Source organism: Benincasa hispida, chromosome 1, assembly GCF_009727055.1.
Source record: "Benincasa hispida cultivar B227 chromosome 1, ASM972705v1, whole genome shotgun sequence".
NCBI classification, from domain to species: Eukaryota; Viridiplantae; Streptophyta; class Magnoliopsida; order Cucurbitales; family Cucurbitaceae; genus Benincasa; species Benincasa hispida.
In genome coordinates this window covers 59,285,734-59,302,139 of record NC_052349.1, presented here as the reverse complement: position 1 = coordinate 59,302,139, position 16,406 = coordinate 59,285,734, and the positions used below count along the sequence as shown (strand labels likewise).

At 35.2% G+C, this 16,406-nt stretch overlaps 2 protein-coding genes across 5 annotated transcripts in view; both read right to left on the bottom strand.

Moving 5' to 3' along the window:
* Positions 1–3,001: 3,001 nt before the first annotated feature.
* On the bottom strand, positions 3,002–11,574 carry LOC120082464 (transmembrane and coiled-coil domain-containing protein 4-like). Of its 4 annotated transcripts, XM_039037648.1 has the most exons (15): positions 11,079–11,569; positions 10,064–10,145; positions 9,339–9,818; positions 8,586–8,754; positions 8,313–8,465; positions 7,882–7,979; positions 7,658–7,749; positions 7,074–7,144; positions 6,839–6,974; positions 5,757–5,816; positions 5,594–5,676; positions 5,450–5,526; positions 5,258–5,328; positions 4,491–4,548; positions 3,002–3,493 (listed from the first exon to the last, which is right to left on the bottom strand). In XM_039037648.1, the coding sequence occupies exons 1-15, from the start codon at positions 11,309–11,311 to the stop codon at positions 3,377–3,379; spliced, it is 1,980 nt and encodes a 659-aa protein (XP_038893576.1). In that variant the 5' UTR covers positions 11,312–11,569; the 3' UTR covers positions 3,002–3,376. The 4 variants fall into 4 exon arrangements, 2 of the variants coding, with proteins under 2 accessions (XP_038893576.1, XP_038893589.1); XR_005483186.1 differs by lacking the exons at positions 3,002–3,493; positions 4,491–4,548 and having other exon boundaries at positions 5,267–5,328; positions 5,757–5,811; positions 11,079–11,574; XR_005483187.1 differs by lacking the exons at positions 3,002–3,493; positions 4,491–4,548; positions 5,258–5,328; positions 5,450–5,526 and having other exon boundaries at positions 5,609–5,676; positions 6,804–6,974; positions 11,079–11,574.
* Positions 11,575–12,932: 1,358 nt separating this feature from the next.
* Positions 12,933–16,406, bottom strand: part of LOC120091741 (zinc finger CCCH domain-containing protein 44) — a 9,241-nt gene continuing 5,767 nt past the window's right edge. The window contains exons 8-10 of the mRNA XM_039049860.1: positions 16,009–16,079; positions 15,400–15,554; positions 12,933–15,314 (exon numbers count right to left, since the gene is read on the bottom strand). Of these exons, the coding sequence (XP_038905788.1) occupies positions 13,534–15,314; positions 15,400–15,554; positions 16,009–16,079 (2,007 nt within the window). The 3' untranslated portion in view covers positions 12,933–13,533. The remainder of the gene's footprint in view (positions 15,315–15,399; positions 15,555–16,008; positions 16,080–16,406) is intronic.

Genomic DNA, 16,406 nt, shown 5'->3' with positions numbered 1-16,406 from the left:
TGGTGCTAGTTTTTTATTCTTGGTGCTCTCAGTTCTTTGAATTTGATTTCATGCTAATTGTGTTGATTTGCTAAAGCCTATTTCGCACCATTTTATTTGCACATCACACTACAAGTAATTTTCGCAGGGTAAGATAATGCTTTAAAATCTTGGATTTGAAAGTTTTTTAGGTTGTTATATATATGTGTATATGCTTCATTCATTCTAGACTTATGTGAGAAGGGTCAATAAGATAATAGAATTCAAGTGGGGGTTCCAAAGTTCCATCTTGTTTGGTTCTAGTCAAATTTGAGTGTACTCAGGTTTTATTCTTTTGGCTAAGATTTCTTAAAAATTTTATGACTCTCTAATTTATGCTCATATATTGCAATTTGTGCTCATATAAATTTTAGTCAATTTGAGCTCAAATTACTACATAGTTGGTTTGAATATTATAGTGTTCTGGAAACTCTGATAGTTCTGTTGAGAGAAGATTGTCGTATGAATGTTGTGTTGGAAGTGCATTTCTTTGAATAGGTGTCGAAGTAAAAAAAAAATTGGCTTTGTTGTATAGTGATGTCATACTGCCGAAATTTTTCTAAAGCATAAGAGTTAGTAAAGTTAGTTACAGGTTAAAATATGATAATGTTCCCTAGGTTCTTTCTGGTTTTGCTTCTAGATTTCATTGCAATTGACCTAGTTGAAGGGTGAGTTTCATAGAAGGTTTTACTTTTTTTTAAGATACTTCACAAAGTGTTATCTTCATTTTCTTATTCTAGGTAATTTTAGGATCATTAGATTTGAAAGTGCATGAGAAATGGATCAACTATGAAGAATAACTATGATGCATTTCCCAATTTTTTATTACGTTCCTTCCTTTCTGACAAATGTATTGAACTTAACTTTGTTAGTGGCTGTTATGATTGTTTGATCAAATTGACACAATAATCTGTGACGTGTTTTATTTCTTTTGTTATCTAGTTTTATTTCCTTCTTCCAATAAGTTAGTTAATTTTTTTGTTTGTTGAAATCATAATATATAAAAGAAATTAATATTTTATTTTGTATATGTACAAGTAAGAGAAATAATGTTGTTTAAAAAATATATTACTGATTTACACATGCTTAAGCAGAAAATATATATGTATTTTTTTATTAATGTTGGTTTTTAACTCTTTAATCGGCATTAAAAATGGATTAGACATTTAAAGAAATGAGGCATTAAAAAAATATCGGACAATTATTAAAAAAATTGGTAAAAACCCGACAAAGAAGATGGTGTACAATATTGGTTTTCAACTGATATTGAAGATGGTGTATGATGTCAGTTTTCAACCGACATTGAAGAAATTGGCATTGAAATTTCGGTCAACTATAATGTAGGTTTAAAACCGACATTAAAGACAATCGATATTAAAGACCTTTTATAACACAATCTTCGATGTCAGTTTTTAACCGACATTGTACCTCTATAATGTTAATTTTAAACCGACATTAAAGCTCAATTTTGTAGTAATGTGTGAGGGAAATTCAAAGAACTTATATAGGTCTATTTTCCTCATTTTGTAAATCCAAAGTAGAATGCATGTGTCATGCAAATATTTGACCATGTTTCTACTCTTTATGTTGCTATTCACTAACTTGAGATCATTTTAGGAAATAATCAAACTACATCCAGATTTTATACTTGTATTTTTTCTTTTTTTGGTAGTATCTATATGAATATATATATCTTTGCTTTTAACTTTTGTTTAAATGTAAAAGGACTCTTCAATTTGTTAATTCGTTTGAATGATGATTATATTTTCAAAAAATATAACAAATTTATATATTAAATTGGACCTTAAATTTATTTCTTAACAATGCTGAAAAAGCATTCTAAAAAGGAGGTAGTTTGAACTTTATAGTAACACAAAATATACATTTTACCAACATTTATCAATGTCACAAATGATATTTGTAATTATTGATAATGTACATTTAACAACAAACATACATGTTTCTAAATGTACACTTTTAGTGACAAGCTCAACTATCGCTGTAAAACATAAGTAGTGATATGTAGCACGTTCCTAGTATAAAGTTTCACTAACGCTTGTGTGTCATTAAAAAGATAAGTTTAACAGCATATGGTCAACATGTCGCTAAAACTTATAGATACACAATTACAGTGACCTTTATAGCGACGAGCATCAAAATACAGTTAATACTTTTAGCGGTGTTGTTTACCTTATCTATGGGAATTTTCAAGTCCCTTAGAGCCTAAATAAAGAAAGCTTAAGATATTTCTAGAACATTTATTTTGAAGTTTTCAATTTTTGCGATGAATATCAAGCCTTTATTTTAACATTTTGTAGCATGATAGGCTTCATTTTAAGTACATAGAATTGTCTTAGCTTTACTTCCAAACATAGGCTTTCAAAGGATCTTTATACTTAATAAAGCATGTATAGAAGTTCACATTGAGAACTCATTAAGAAATGCCTGCCTGGTTGATCTCCAACCAAAAATTTGTTCCAATTAAATGAAGTAGCAAGTATAAGAAAACATTGTTGATGGTTATTCGTGAGTTTCAAAAAATTTGAAAATTTAAAGACTAAATTTGTAATTTTAAATAGGAACTAAGTAAACACAATTTTCAAAGTTTATGAATTAAATTTGTAATTTAATCTAAAGATAATTAAAACATGTAATGGTATTTAGCACCACTTGTTCATTGGCCATCAAACTAAAAACTGGTTTATTGGCCACCAAATCATACTGCAATATCTGTGAATATCATATTTATGTTTTGGACAAAAATTCAATAACCATTGAACTATGCTCATGGTGGTCAATCCTGAATTGTCTGTGATAATTACATGTTATTAATTTTAAATCGAGTAAACATTAGAGTTTAGGACTATGTAGAGTTAAACCTCATTTCATATAGATTTCCTTGAAAATTAGGCTTGAAGTCATGATAAATGAAGTTCAAACAGCAAATATTAGCTGGAAAGGTAACAATGAACAATTCAAAAGAAAAGAGTAACTGCCCAAGAGTGATGTGTCATCTTTAATAAAGGGAATTTTGACCCTGAACAATAGAAATTTATCTCAAATCGTTCAATGTAATAAAAGGGGACCAAAGCTGGCTCCCAATAAACACTACTGGTTACATGACTTACAATTTTCTTCGTCACAAATCAATCAGCAAACTTGTTTCCCTCTCATTTTTCCTTTTGGCTTTCAGCCATAGAACATTAAGAATGCAGCTGGCTTTCCATCATCCTGCCTAACTCAACACAGATCTCGGCATCCGCCCGCTACGACGACCAGGAACACAGAGCAACACAAGCATCAAACACAGAATAGAACATGGACATTATCTTTATTCTTCCCCTATGGCTTATCAGAACTATGGCTTGTCACTTCTAAAAACTGGATAATAGGTTTCAAGTTCAAGCTGCTCCAAGATTTGCCGAGTAGCCCATAGATAGGAGGAGTGACCTTCAATTACATCTGTCACATCAACCTGCAAATCCAGTGAATAATTACTATGATTCTTGAACAGCAGTCAAAAAAAGAACTGGGTGCGGAAATAAACTGAAACATGAAAAACATAGAAGTTTGGGTCCTGGAAATATAAAAGAAAGATTATTACCATCACAGCTGAACTTTTAATAGGTAGCTAGGCATTTGTTTCTATCCGACTAGTAGAATGACAAGAACAAGAACTACTAGCTACCCAGCTCTTGGCTTAGTAATGCACTCGGGCATAGATCCATTTTTGTACTAATAAAAATGCACACTATCAGGAGCATCTTCCTGAGAGTCTGCCTAGCTATTACAAGTATCCTAACTTATAAAACCATTGCAACTAAATCCTTTGCAGCTCATTAGTTGAAGATCAAAAACTGCACCAGTTGCAGAGGATTTAAAGATTGGTAGAATTCTACATTATCATTCTGTAGAAGCAATAATAAGAGAATGAAAGTAAGCAATCAGACTAGAAACCTTTTGCAACAAACCCTTGACCAAACCACGTCATGACTTCTATGAACTCCAGAAGTTAAAGAATGATGATAGAGATTACAATGAAAAAGAACAATAGAAAATATTTGTACACTTGCATGAATATGCCATTGTGACTGTGGCTAAGAAATAAAGTACCTAGCCACCAGTTACTGAACTTTCTTTTTCTTACAGGAACTAATTATGGTATTTTCACAAATATAAAATTGAAAGAACGCCTCTAGAAATGTTACAACCTATTGCAAACTTGCAGGATTGTGAAAATTAAATCATACCACAATGAGAGTTCAACTGCACTATTTAATTGCAACAATTTTGCAAGTACGGAAGGAAATTATTTAAATTGAAGGTAAGAGATGCAATTGTAACAACTGCTAACTTCTAACTTCTTCACTTCGAATGTAACTTTTGTAATGTTACGAAATGTTAACATAAACATAGCTTCTATGATCATCAGAGAAAAAAAATTAACGAGGAAACTAGAATAATAATATTACATTCTCAATGCCAGGGACGTCGATAGGTTGAATTCCAGCTAACCCTTGAGTAAGTAGACTGTAGAGAAAACATTAGTGAGCTTGGAATGTTTCCCAATGCACAGGAGAGAAATTAGCATATCATATTTCATACATATGACTGAGTTACCAAATTATATAACAATAAATCATGCTGACTGGATCACTTATGATTAAAGATCGAGACACCAACTGAATGCAAGGATATATTATCATCTGCAGTAACATATATACTCTCAATATCAGAGTACGAAAAGAAATAGAGTAAAATTTGGTGAGACCCAATTTCTTCATGGAAACAGACAGACCAAGCCCAGGGAGACTTGAGAGCTTCCTAACTCTCCCCAGGACTCTCAAAATGTGAGTCATTAGCTTACCAAAAACATACCGCTCCCCCCTCAATAAAACCCACCCTTATAACCCAAAATCTTAACTCACAGCTCTCTTCTAACAATATTCATTTGGGTCCCACAAAATCACATGCCCCTTGCTCATTCATTACGTGGCTCTACCTCACTCACTTACAAATACAGAATTTGGTGAGTTGGAGCCTCACACTTTTTTTAAAGTGTTCTTTTCTAGATTTATCCAAAATCGTCTCTGGTCAAACAAAATTTGCGTTGAATTGATAATATTTTGAAACTCACCACTTCACATTTGTTAAAAAACCCATTGAGAATTGCTCCTACCTAATATAGATGGAAACAACTGACTTGAATTCAAGTCAGCTTCAAATTCTCTATCAGTACCTGGCACGGAAAGCAATTCCAAGCATCCAATCATTCGTGGAGTATACGTTCACAAATCTTCCTGCTACCATCTGTAGAACAGCAGCAGTTGTAATATATGAAATTTGTAGTTATTAGTCAAGTGTTTGCACAGAGGAAAAGAAAAAAATCAAGTTGAGGGAAGTGCTTTCTAGTGTAGAAACGTCTGGTCACCTTTCTAGCAGCTTCCCAGTTCTGATCTTTAATTGATATGGGTGCTCCAAGAAGAACAACTCTTTCCACAAGCTCAGCTGATAATATTAAAATATGGTAAGATAATTTTATAGAAAAAGCAGATTATTGAGAAATGATGGTTACCATTTTTTTCAGTCTCAGCCAAATATTGGAGACACTTGAATATTACACGTGCACCCAGCGAGTACCCCACAAGTGTCACAGGCCTGGAATTATCATGGCAGAAGCTATCATCATTTTCAAAAAAATAGAACTAACTTGTAATTTGAAGGTAAGAATGTTGCACCTGTTCCCTTGTAAACCTTTCAACAACACATCCGCCAGCATTCGACCAGCTTTGTCTGATCTATACAGAAAATCAAAGGCAAAAGATTTCCTTGAAAACTACAATTCAGAAATGGGAAATTCTTATAAATAGAAAAATCTCGAAAATATTTATACTTTTAGAACTTTTTGCTATAAAGTGTAAATATTTTTAAATATTCTTTTATATTTAAAAAGATCCCTTCAGAAATTGTCCATGTTTAATTTAGATATAAAGTGAGAATAAAACGTCAGAACAGTGAGACCCTATTAGCTGATATATATCCCTGTCGTAGGCTTTTAAGCCTCTCATATATGTGAAGATTATACTAAATCAATATGAGAAAAAGGAAAAAGGAAATATCTACATATCTGACGCAAGACCTGTTAATAAAGCTAGGCCATAACATGTAGACAGCAGTTAATTGAAAGGAACAGGATATTCTGGCATGCATCTAATCTCAATTAATAGCCCAGGCTATGACATAAAGACAAAAAGACTAGTCTCTACTCTTTTATCACTTTCACCGTCCTGGGCAAGGGCTATCTCCCATGACCGATAGACATGCTGGAGTTGCAAGAGATCATGTAGGAGCAAGATCTGTAAACTTCTCTTTATAATAGAATTTGATTAAATGGCTCAATGGTTCGATCTTATAATTATTGTAATGCTGCACTAAAAACCTACAAAGGGCAATCTTATTGCTAAAATTTTATGTAATCCCTGCAATTATGGAAAGCACTGAACGTAATCACATGAAGAACCGGCTCATGAAACAACAGAAAACTTCCATCATTTCCAACTTGCCGTCACTCCTTTATAAACTACTACTACCAACTAGTAACTAGCTTCATCACACAACACGTTTCCAGTCCTGACTAGTAATTCCAGCATTGGCTAACAGCAACAAAGAATTGTACTCAAGCAAAAACTTGAAGCGCTAATATTTCAGAAACCAGATTGATGACAACTTGCATGCCTACAACTTTTTTCTTAAAAAAAATCTGGCGCTCAAAACAAGTCTTTAACCTGAAGGTATCTCCTTCAACCAAAGAAATTACAACCTGTCGACGGCAATTGTCCACTTGCTGTCTATGAAATCAGTAGCCGCAAGTAAGGTAGCTGGCCAAGCCAGTGCTACTAAAAGAGAGCTCAGAACAGTCATCATTGCACCTCGCTTCATCAACTCCATTGCTAGTCCTATTATCAAGCAAATGAAGATTATCATTAAGAGAGGAAGAATTTGTGATCATAATGACTAATAGTCACCACAGCACTCAAATTCAAACAAAAGATTACTTGAAGTAAGCCAATCCTGAATTGCAGTGCTCACTGCAATTATATTTTTAGACTCCCACTGCAGTGCATACCTAAACATTAGTAGAGGAAAGAAAATGAACTTGCTCATCCCAACAATAGTAAAATATCTAGTTTTTAATTAAGTACCACTGTGAGGTCACGTTTAAGAGCAAGCAGGAAAGAATTAAGAAACAAATTTCATTGATATATGAAAAGGAAGAAAAATGTTTAAGGATCACGATCACAATGGGAACAAAAATAGATAATACAATCAGAAAGAAGCCTAAAAAATTCAAGAGGAAAAAACAATAAATAACAAATAACGGAGCAATAAAAAACATAGCCAATAATCTGCAATGAAGAGCTCCCACTCCAGCTAAAACTTCAGAAACTTCTTAAGGAGGAAAGGGAAGTATAGCATAGACACAAGGGCTTGAATCACAGATTTGATAGAGGTAGTTCCAACAGACAAAGATCTTTAATAGTATGACTAGTTTCATAAGAGTACAAACCAAATAATGCTTCAACCATATTCTCATGCATTCCAGTTAACCTAATTAAGCATGTTTAAGACCATGTCGTACCTTTCCATGTTGTCATTTAGTCCTTCCCATGGTCTTATGAAATCTTTCTCATCAAAGGCAAAACCTGACACTGTTATCTCAACTGCTAATCTCTGAAATAAAAAGAATGTTATCAATTTCCACTTCAGGAAACAAGTGATATGAAGTTAGGATAGAATTAAAGAAATCACACAGATGCTTCTAATAGAGGTACGAAATGCACCAAGTACAAGTAAGATACTCACGCCTTGGTTATGATTTTCTCCAATTGATTTAAATTCAAACTCATCAACACTCCCAATTCTCCTAGCCATTTTGCTTCCTGTAAGTCCTGCTCCGGCAGCTGAATAGGAACAATATTTATATAGAGGTATTAGCATAGTTTTCAATAAATTATATTCAAAATCGCAAGATTGCCCATAAAGCCTTTAGTTATTCTCAGTCTGATAATGTTATGTCAATAGTAACTTTAAATACACCATAAAACCAGCGTGCAGAACAACAAGCAGGAGCCCTGGACTGATGATTGGCATCACTACCATAGTCATTAAGTTGGAATTCAGAAAACGAAAACAAAAGGTTAACAATTGAATAAACAGAAATTTGTTTAAAATCAGAACTCTGATTTCCACTCTATATGATGTAATTACTTCCAGCATTTTATGTATTATTTTACCACCAAAAGATGCAGCAACAGCCACAGAACCAGCAACAGTCCCTGCAGCACTGGCAGCTGCAGCAAATCCACTTGCACCAATGACGGGGATGATGGTACCCAATGTTGGGGCTAAAGCACTAAAACCAGCAGCAATTGCAGGTGCAGCTAATCCTGAAAACAAAAATAAAATCTCACTACTAAAAATAGAAATAATTTAACTAGAACATATTTTCCTAGAATTTTTGGTAGTACATAGACACGGTAGAATAATGAAATCAAGGGACCAAGTACCTCCCGTAATTGCCATCAAAGTCCCTCCAGTTAATGCTGCTGCACCAATAATACCACCACGTTTCCACTTATCCCAGTTACTCTCCTTTGTAGGGCTTCCTTCTCCCATCTCTGCGACACTTTTGGCTAGAGCCATAGCTGAGCAAGCAACCATTGTCTCAATCGCTTCCTGAAAAGCAGAAACTACCACATATAAGGAGGCTAAAATGTTATGGAGTTTAAAAGTCTTATTTCACCTGTGTGACATGGAAAAAAAAAATTGAGAAAAAGCTTGCCCTCAGCTATTTGAGGGGCAAAGTACCAAAAAATCCCAACGGACTTTGTGGCATGAAGGGCCAAATACAGCTAAAAGATTAAAAAATGATGTCCTACCATGAGTCTTCATCCTAATAGGTGCGCCACTTAAGTAAAAATGAAGCATAAGTAAATCATTTCTTTCCTTTGTCCTTTTAGCAAGAACTGCTAGCCTCACTTGCTGCAAGAATTTGAAAAATGGTGTTGAGCACAACACACCTATACAGTGCACATTTAGAGGGATGACAAAGGTTCCATGTACACGTGCAATTAAGACTATATGGCGTGGAAGTTATGGTTGGTGAGGAACTGATGGGGGTTTCCATTAGAAAGATGATGCATCTTTCTTTCTTTCTTTCTTTCTTTCCTTTTTGTAACAGTGGAGGATGAGTAATGTAGAAAGAGGTATGATCTCTGTAATAATAAAAAATAAATAAGTTACAAGATGTGTGTGCAAACCATTTTTATCCACTTGATATCAATCCAGGTCGATAATAACCTCAAAGCCACACGATGCCGGGCATCATAACCCTTTCTTTGGCGGGATTGTTTCTTGTTTACACTTATGTCTGCCAGACAAGCAGATAGAAGCTCATAGAGAATGACCACTTTTCTCTGATAGCTAAGCATTTTTTCCTCTTCAATAGGTTGCTCAATAGTCTCAGTCCATGCCCTATCATCGGGCTGTTTAACAACCACCACATTACCATCAGAGCTTTCTGTTTGCCTGTCAGCTTCATCAGAATTTGATTTTGCCTCGGCAGACAAGCACTTCTCTCGCCATTCATATTCATATTCACGATATTTTTCCTTAGACTGAGAAATTATAAAGTTCTTCTCCAAGTTATCTGCTATACCATCAACAGATTTAGAGAGAGCGAGTTCCTGATTTATCATCTCAGAAGTGTCTTCATTGTCTTCTGAAAGCAACCGCAAGAACTGAGACAGCAAATATATAAAGACGTGTCACAGATAAAATTACACAATGGAGTAATGTGAAGAGAGAAACCTAATCACATGTAATATCTATAATATATTACACGCAGAAATTTAAAAAAGATAAGTCTAATAAGCTATATCACAGCAAAAGACAAATATATACATCTATATGCAATGATGATGAACAAATTGATGGTTTCTTAGTTTATGGGCAGCAGCTCTGCAAGAGAAATAAGATAACATACTGCTCCAATGTGATGCTTAGCTGTACCAGATCCTGCAGTTTCCTCAAGTCCAGACCAAGCTGCAGAGTCAATCTCTAAAAACCTGATTGCGGGAAAATCAACATTGAGACATTTCTGGGAAGATCGAGCAACAAATTCTTGCCAAATAAATAAGTAACTAGGAACACATTGAAATAGAATATTCCAAAGTTCTTAAGCATTACTCTTCCCAAAAGGAGAAAATACTTGGATTAAGAAAGGTTTGGACAAGTTGACTTTTGCAATACCGAATTTCTTTTCTTTTCCTGTAACCTTTTAGTTCTAGACCTTTTTCTTTTCCTTTCATACTTTCAATCATCTCAATGAAAGTTAGTTTTTCAACCTAAAAAGAAAATTCGAAAAATGTCATAGATGGAAAACTAACTCCAAGGACCATTCGAAGCTAGTTTCTGAATTTTACAGATTAAAATGTCACGTTTCCATACTTAGAAACTAAATGTTCTTTATTTTCTTTCCCTTTTTTTTTTTTTTTTTTTTTTTTTTTTTGGAGATTCTTCGATTTCATTGATAAAATGAAATTACAAAGAGAACACTCACACCCCTTTTGGAATTAATTAATTCATAGTCACGTATCCTCTAACGACCACAAGTTTCATGATCATTGATTAGTGGTAAATTTATACTAGATCAAAAAACTTAAAGTTGTTGAATTAGGGTAAGCGCAACCCTCCCTCTCACAGGTAGGTTTCGATAATAGTTTTATCAAACCAAACGCATGGGCTAATAAAATGAATACCATTGCTGAGATTTCAAAGTCAAAAGCTAATGCTTAAACCACCCGTGCATCTAAAAAATGTTACGCTTGAGCTAATTCATCTTCTTAATCCAGAACCAGATATGACCGATCAGAAAATGAACTAAAATAGCATGTCAGAAGCAAAATCAACCAAACGACGGCAAAGCCAATTGTAAACATAACCAACGTACGATAATTAGAAAATTGAACCCCGAAATGAAAAAGAAGGTAAGAAGGAACCTGAATACAGGACGAAGCAGGCCCGATGATTCATGGACCCAAAGCTCAGGGTCCTCAGAGACGGAATCAGTGCTACTACCGCTACAACTACTCGTTCGCTCCTCCGCACGAGCTCCATCGTCGGAAAAACCTAGAGGGCGCGTTTGATGGATCTGAGCCTGATGAAGAGCGAGTGCAAACAACGCTCCGGAGGCATAACGGTGAGTGGGCGGCAAGAAGGACGTCATCTGCATGGGTCAAGAACTGAAAAGGAGGCGCTGAAGCATTCAGGCGAAGATGGCGATGATGATCAGTGGGTTCCCCAAGTTAACATCGTCGGAAAATGGGGATTGATCGACGACGACAAAGACGAATTAGATGTAATATTTGAATCTAATTCTGAGGATTTCTTCTCTCAATGGCTCTCATCGCGGAAGTGTCGTTTACTTGGTCCTACGACACAACGTTTACCGTTGTTTTCCTATTGCCTCTTCTTTCACTAGTATAATTTTCTTCTTTGTAGTTCTTCCTTTCGTTCTTTTTTTTTTTTTTTTTTTTTTTTTTTTTTTTTTTTTTTTTTTTTTTTTTTTTTAACTTAATGCCATTTTTCTTTCCACGCCACCTAATTTAATTTCATGAGACAACTCTTCTTATTCTTAACCGATAAATAACAAATTTAGTTGTAACATCAACACTAGTTTTTAATAAATTTTTAAATTTTAAGTTTAGCTCAACTTATAATTTAAATTTTCTTTTTCCTTTTTAATAATTACGTAAAAATAGAACCATCGACGTTTAAGATGATAACTAATTCTTTCTTTTTTAGTATGGGCAATTCAAAATAGGGCTTTTTTTTTTCTTCAGATAACCCTTTTAGAAGATTTTTTATGATTGATAACTCATCCCCACAAATATATAAATCTAACATTTTTCTTACATCAAAACGCATTATCGTATTTTATAACTTATCGCATTAGGAATAACAATTTTTATCATAGCCCTAAGGTAATGGCCATACTGTGAGAAAAATGAGAAAACACAACAAAAAGTGAAAATCGCGATAAAAATGATCAGACATGATCATTCCTAATGTGATACTACGTTGTGACATAAGTAGAAGGTTATATTTATGGAGGACGATTCATTAATCATAAAGAGGTATGTAAATAGGTCATCCATACAAAAAAACTCATTCAAACCACATACCCTCTTAATCGCTAACACATACGATATGTTACCATTTGTTATGATACATATCTTTGAAATAATTTTATTGTTTCCTAAAAAATCACTTTTCTTGTACGTTAGCCATGTTTATTAATTTCAAACTTTGATATGTTTGGCTCCTAAATTTTATACTTGATACATGTAGCTTTTCGAGTAACTTAAAAGGACATATATACACACATACATATAGCATTTGATACAAATTAATAGCAGTTAAAACTTTAAAAGCGAAATGATTAATAAAATAAAAGAGTGACATTAAAACGATAGACACTAAACTCTAGACTTTCACATTATGTCTTTAAAGTTTAAAAAGATGAACTATTTTAATTCCTCAACTCTCTTTTACGAAAAAAGAATCCGGAAACTCTAAAAATAACTATTTTGGCCCCTTTGTAAATACATACTCATATTAGCATCTTGCAAAATAAAACCAGGGTTACTTATCTAAAAATTTAAAGACAAACCTCATTGTAAAGTAAATTCGTAAGGATTATCCTATATGTATATAAAACTATGATTCAACTGGGAACCACTTTATAACAAGCAAATAATTTTTCCTACAAACGACATCTCTCATTTGAAAGGTCATTACTAAGCAATACGCAAAGATAAAGAAAAGGATGTAGATCAGATACCCTGAGGATGTAAAGTCTAAACAATCAGGTATTATTGATATGCATATTATTCCACAGGCCTTCTAATTGTGCAAGTTCTCGTGTTAAAATTACAACAATGTTAAACAGCAATTTACTGGTCCGAATAATGAATGTAAAAACCAGATGTGCAGTGTATAGCAATGGAACTATCTACTACAGATGCTAAAAAAATGCATGGACCTCCCTCTATTGCATATTACCATTTCCTCCATAATATATATTTACAGACTCCGCTGCCCTTTGGGTGGCGGCCCAGGAGAAGACCATCTATTTCCGCCTCTGAATGGCGCTTGCTGGCTGTTCCACAGGGGGATCTACAACTACACTGAATCTTGATTTCTCGAACTAGACGTGTTAAAACAATTGCTCATTGGGCCATTACAGGATTTGTTGTAGAAATGTCCGTCGAGCTTTGGATTTGTAATCATTGCCGATCTTTATTTCCACAATACTCCTGCATAAGCCAAAGTTCTGGGGAAATTCCCGTAGGTTTTGTTTGTCAAAGTTTCAGATTGGTTCGGTGATATATTACAAGGATTCTCATCCCTCGACTTGATTACCAATTGAAGAATCGTCGATGTTTCTGCAGTTCAAGGTTGCTCATCTTTCACTCTGATGTGACATGGAAACTGCAAATTGGCTGTGGAGCTCAATGCATCCACCTTCCCCATCTCAGCTGCTGGATTGAAACCGTCTACCGAGAAAAAACAATCACTTTTAGAATCCCGATTTAATCCCTCGCTACAATTCATCATCGACGCTGAGGAAGCCAAACCACTCAAGCATTCCATTGCTTCGACTTCTGCTAACAAATCTGAGACAGATTCATCAACCAAGGAGTTGAAGTCATCGGGTTCATCATCAATTGCCCAATTTATTGTACCCCCAGTTGTCTCGTGATCGTCGATTATATCAGATGATTTCATACCAGATGCAGCTATGAAAGTGGAGTTCAAGTCCTCAATAGCTCTACCTGGTGCAGGTGCAGCCAAATACCCACCCCCCCAAGCACCCGTTGCTACATGACTAGGAAGCTGTCGTCCACCCGGTAAACTTGAGGCACTATTCCAGCTAAGGCCAGAATTCTGAACAAGAACACTTGAAGATGCAGATTGTTTAATTTCAACATCTCCAGTCATCGGTTTCAGGTCAGAATGAGGAATATCAGGTAAAGTTTCTCGAAGTTTCTCTGATGGCTTGAATGAACCCATCAAAGAAAGACCGCTATAATTAGAGTTCCATTCACGAGAGGAAGCATCTGCTGCAGGTGGAGCGATCCAGTTTTGTCCTGAAGATTGACTAGAACAATCCTCACTACTAGACCGTTTCTTGCGACCGGTTTGATTATGAATTCCTCCCAAAGTAATGGTCTGTGAATTCTGATCCTCGTTATTGGGGCTGTGGTTTTCCTTGGCCTGATGGACGTCAGTCACCGGTGGTTGTAAAGATAATGTAGCTGATGAAAGTAAATTCATGAGGGATGGGTAGGACCATGAATTATTGTTCTTCAATGACTCGTCAAGGTTCCTACCTGGAGACTGAATAGAGTTGACAGTATCTGCAGGTGCACACATATCTTTAGAAGGTGAACTTGAACCAGTGCTCATCATGGGCTCATTTTCAGTATCACAAACGGCAATATGATCTTTCTGCTCAGAGTTGCTATTCCTGATAGAATCCACATCAAACCGAACAGAATTCATACCAGAATCAGTACCTCCATTACTTTGACCATTATGATGATTATCTGAACCACCCAAAGAAAGTCCATTTCCTCGTCCTAGACTCAGAAGATGATTGGTGTGCCAAATGGAAGATGCTTTGTTATAACATCCATTTAACGCGTTGGTTAACAGTACAGAGTCATTTTGTGATTCAGTTATCCTCCATACTCTAAGATCAGGAGTGAAGTGTCCACTATTGTTCCAATTGCGTAACTGCGTCATAGAAAATGGACCCTGAACTTTTCCAGTCGGATCCTGGTATTGCCATATCCTTTCCACTTCGGCATCATTAGAAGAACATCCTAACCCAATAGAAAGTGGCGGAATTAAGGCTTCAGGTAAGACCACTTGATAATTCCCATCAGAGGACAAAGGAGTGGCAGTTTTAGCCTGGCTAGGTACATTCCAATTATTTGGTACAAGACCTCTTCCTGCCCACAACGTTTCACAGGTCCTGTCACTGGGCAAGCAGTCACCACCCTTATTTACGTGAGTAAGTAAGCTAATATTTCTACTCTGCTCTGAAGTACTAGTTGAATTTTGCTGTACATCACTTCCACTAACGTTTGAATTGGTTCCTCTTCGTGGTGAGACAAGCTCCACCTCTTTTTCATCAAAGTCACAATTTCTAGATCTCTTGAGACTTCCTGCAAATACACATAAATTTACAGAATACTTCCTCAAGGAAAAACTTGAAAATAGTTCCATAATAACTTAAGACAGTTAACAGACCTTGTCTTTTCTTGTTTGATTCATCTTTATCTTCTTCAGACTCATAACTTGGATCCATAGTTGGATCAGAACGTACTTCAAGAATTTCAAGAAGCCTACGCTGATGTTCTTCAGGTGATTTCAGCCGATGTAACCTCTCCGCAAAATCTCTTAGTGTATGGCATAGTCAAGGAATACCATAAAAGTTCAACCACTATCAAACTAAAGTTTAGCAAATGAAATATGCATAAAATGAAGAAGATTCAACTTATCTGCTCTAATAGATCTTGTAGTCCTTGAATATGGGTGTAAAGCAAATTCCATTTTTCAGTGCACAGAAGTGTAGTGTGGTTAACAAAACCATGAATCCAGATAACTTGTTATTTGAAAAGGAAAGGTAAATTTGCTTGCATTGATAAATTAGAGAGAAATTTTGTGAGAAGAGTCACTATCAACTACTCAATATTCATGAAACAAAAAAATGCAAAGAACGGGAAGAAATGAAATGAGGAAGTCATGTTGAAAATTGAGGTGGTCCACAAATGTCATTCAGCATTATCGACAAGCATGATTGATAGCATAAAAGCAACTGAAAGAGTGAGTTCAAATTAATATCTCATAAAAGGATATTCATCCACGTTGCCCTTCTCACTAGCTTGATCGTGGAGGTGAGTGAGTCGAGAGATCTCTTTTCGGAGCAGCTGGATGGAAATATGACACACATACAACAAAAGACCAAACAAGCACATCAAAAAACTGAACAGTGCGGAAAGAAATCAATCACATGACCAAATATGAGAACAATCAAAGTTGTCTTAAATGTTACTAGCCGTATAACACCCTAAAATATAACTGATCCACAGGCTCAAGAAAATTTAAGTGTGTTGGCCAATGCTGGACAACTTTTAGAACATCTCTAGACTGACCATGTTTCTGGCCTAAGAAAATGGATCAACTCATCAATCATTGAAGAACTGTCCTTTTGAAAAGAAAATACAAACGAAATCATGATTATTGTTCACCCCTCA